This window comes from Papaver somniferum, chromosome 1, assembly GCF_003573695.1.
Source record: "Papaver somniferum cultivar HN1 chromosome 1, ASM357369v1, whole genome shotgun sequence".
NCBI classification, from domain to species: domain Eukaryota; kingdom Viridiplantae; phylum Streptophyta; class Magnoliopsida; order Ranunculales; family Papaveraceae; genus Papaver; species Papaver somniferum.
Genome location: NC_039358.1, coordinates 26,656,953 through 26,657,785, shown reverse-complemented (window position 1 = coordinate 26,657,785; position 833 = coordinate 26,656,953). Strand labels below are relative to the sequence as shown.

Here is an 833-nt window from a genome sequence, read left to right as displayed (position 1 = left end):
AAAAAAAATTAAGAAACACCATGAGAAAGCAAAGTAGAAAGACAAACAAAAAGTTTATTCTCTTCACAAGAAAACCTAAACTCAACCAAAACCATATATACCTAAAAAGAGATCAAACACCTAAACAAGGAAACCCTAGTCATCAGAACAAGAATCATTATTACACGAAAGAAAAATCTAAGAAATGAAACAAAAATATTAATATACTAGAAATGACCAGCGAATTTGTTAGAAGAACTAAAAATACGAGAATAATACCTCATAGATCAATAACAAGAAAATGAATAAATTAAGAGATCTCCCTCAGTTTTATCACTTGAGATCGAACTCAAACCAGAAACATCAAAATCTAACTGGAAAAATGATAAAATCGGAAAAGAAAATTAAAAAAATACCTTTTCGGTTTCCATTTTAGAAGGATGAGGAGGAACGATCTTTACTGTTCCTCCTTCTCCTTCATCATTTTCTGGTAGATGATTAGGCCCCAGCGGCAACGAAGCCATGTGGTATTACAGCACTCCAAAACAAAACTATTGCCCTAAAAATCTCTTTCTATTTTCTCTCTCTCTCTTTCTAAATACAATATCCTACTCTCTCTCTCTCATCAACTTTCACACTCCTTTCACCATTTTTCTTTCTTCTTCTGAATAATTATTTAGATAAGATTTATGTTGTGATAATATCAGGATGCCGTTTCTGATATTGTCAGGCCACAGTCAGCGGAACATTTAGAACTGAGAACGGTATAAATTTATCTGGTAATAGAAATAGTGGGGTGGTACTTGATAATTTTATTTTTCTTACCCTATGTTTGTTTACTCCTGACTCATCTG

At 32.5% G+C, this 833-nt stretch overlaps 1 protein-coding gene across 2 annotated transcripts in view; it reads right to left on the bottom strand.

The window, feature by feature from the left end:
* Window positions 1-630, bottom strand: part of LOC113281656 (shaggy-related protein kinase eta-like) — a 5,116-nt gene extending 4,486 nt beyond the window's left edge. The window contains exon 1 of one of the 2 annotated variants that reach the window (XR_003326317.1): window positions 396-630. Coding sequence is in view for 1 of the 2 variants with exons in the window: in XM_026530444.1 (XP_026386229.1) it covers window positions 396-503 (108 nt within the window). In the remaining variant the exon portion in view is untranslated. The remainder of the gene's footprint in view (window positions 1-395) is intronic. The other variant, XM_026530444.1, reaches the window with a different exon arrangement.
* Between the last annotated feature and the right edge of the window lie 203 nt (window positions 631-833).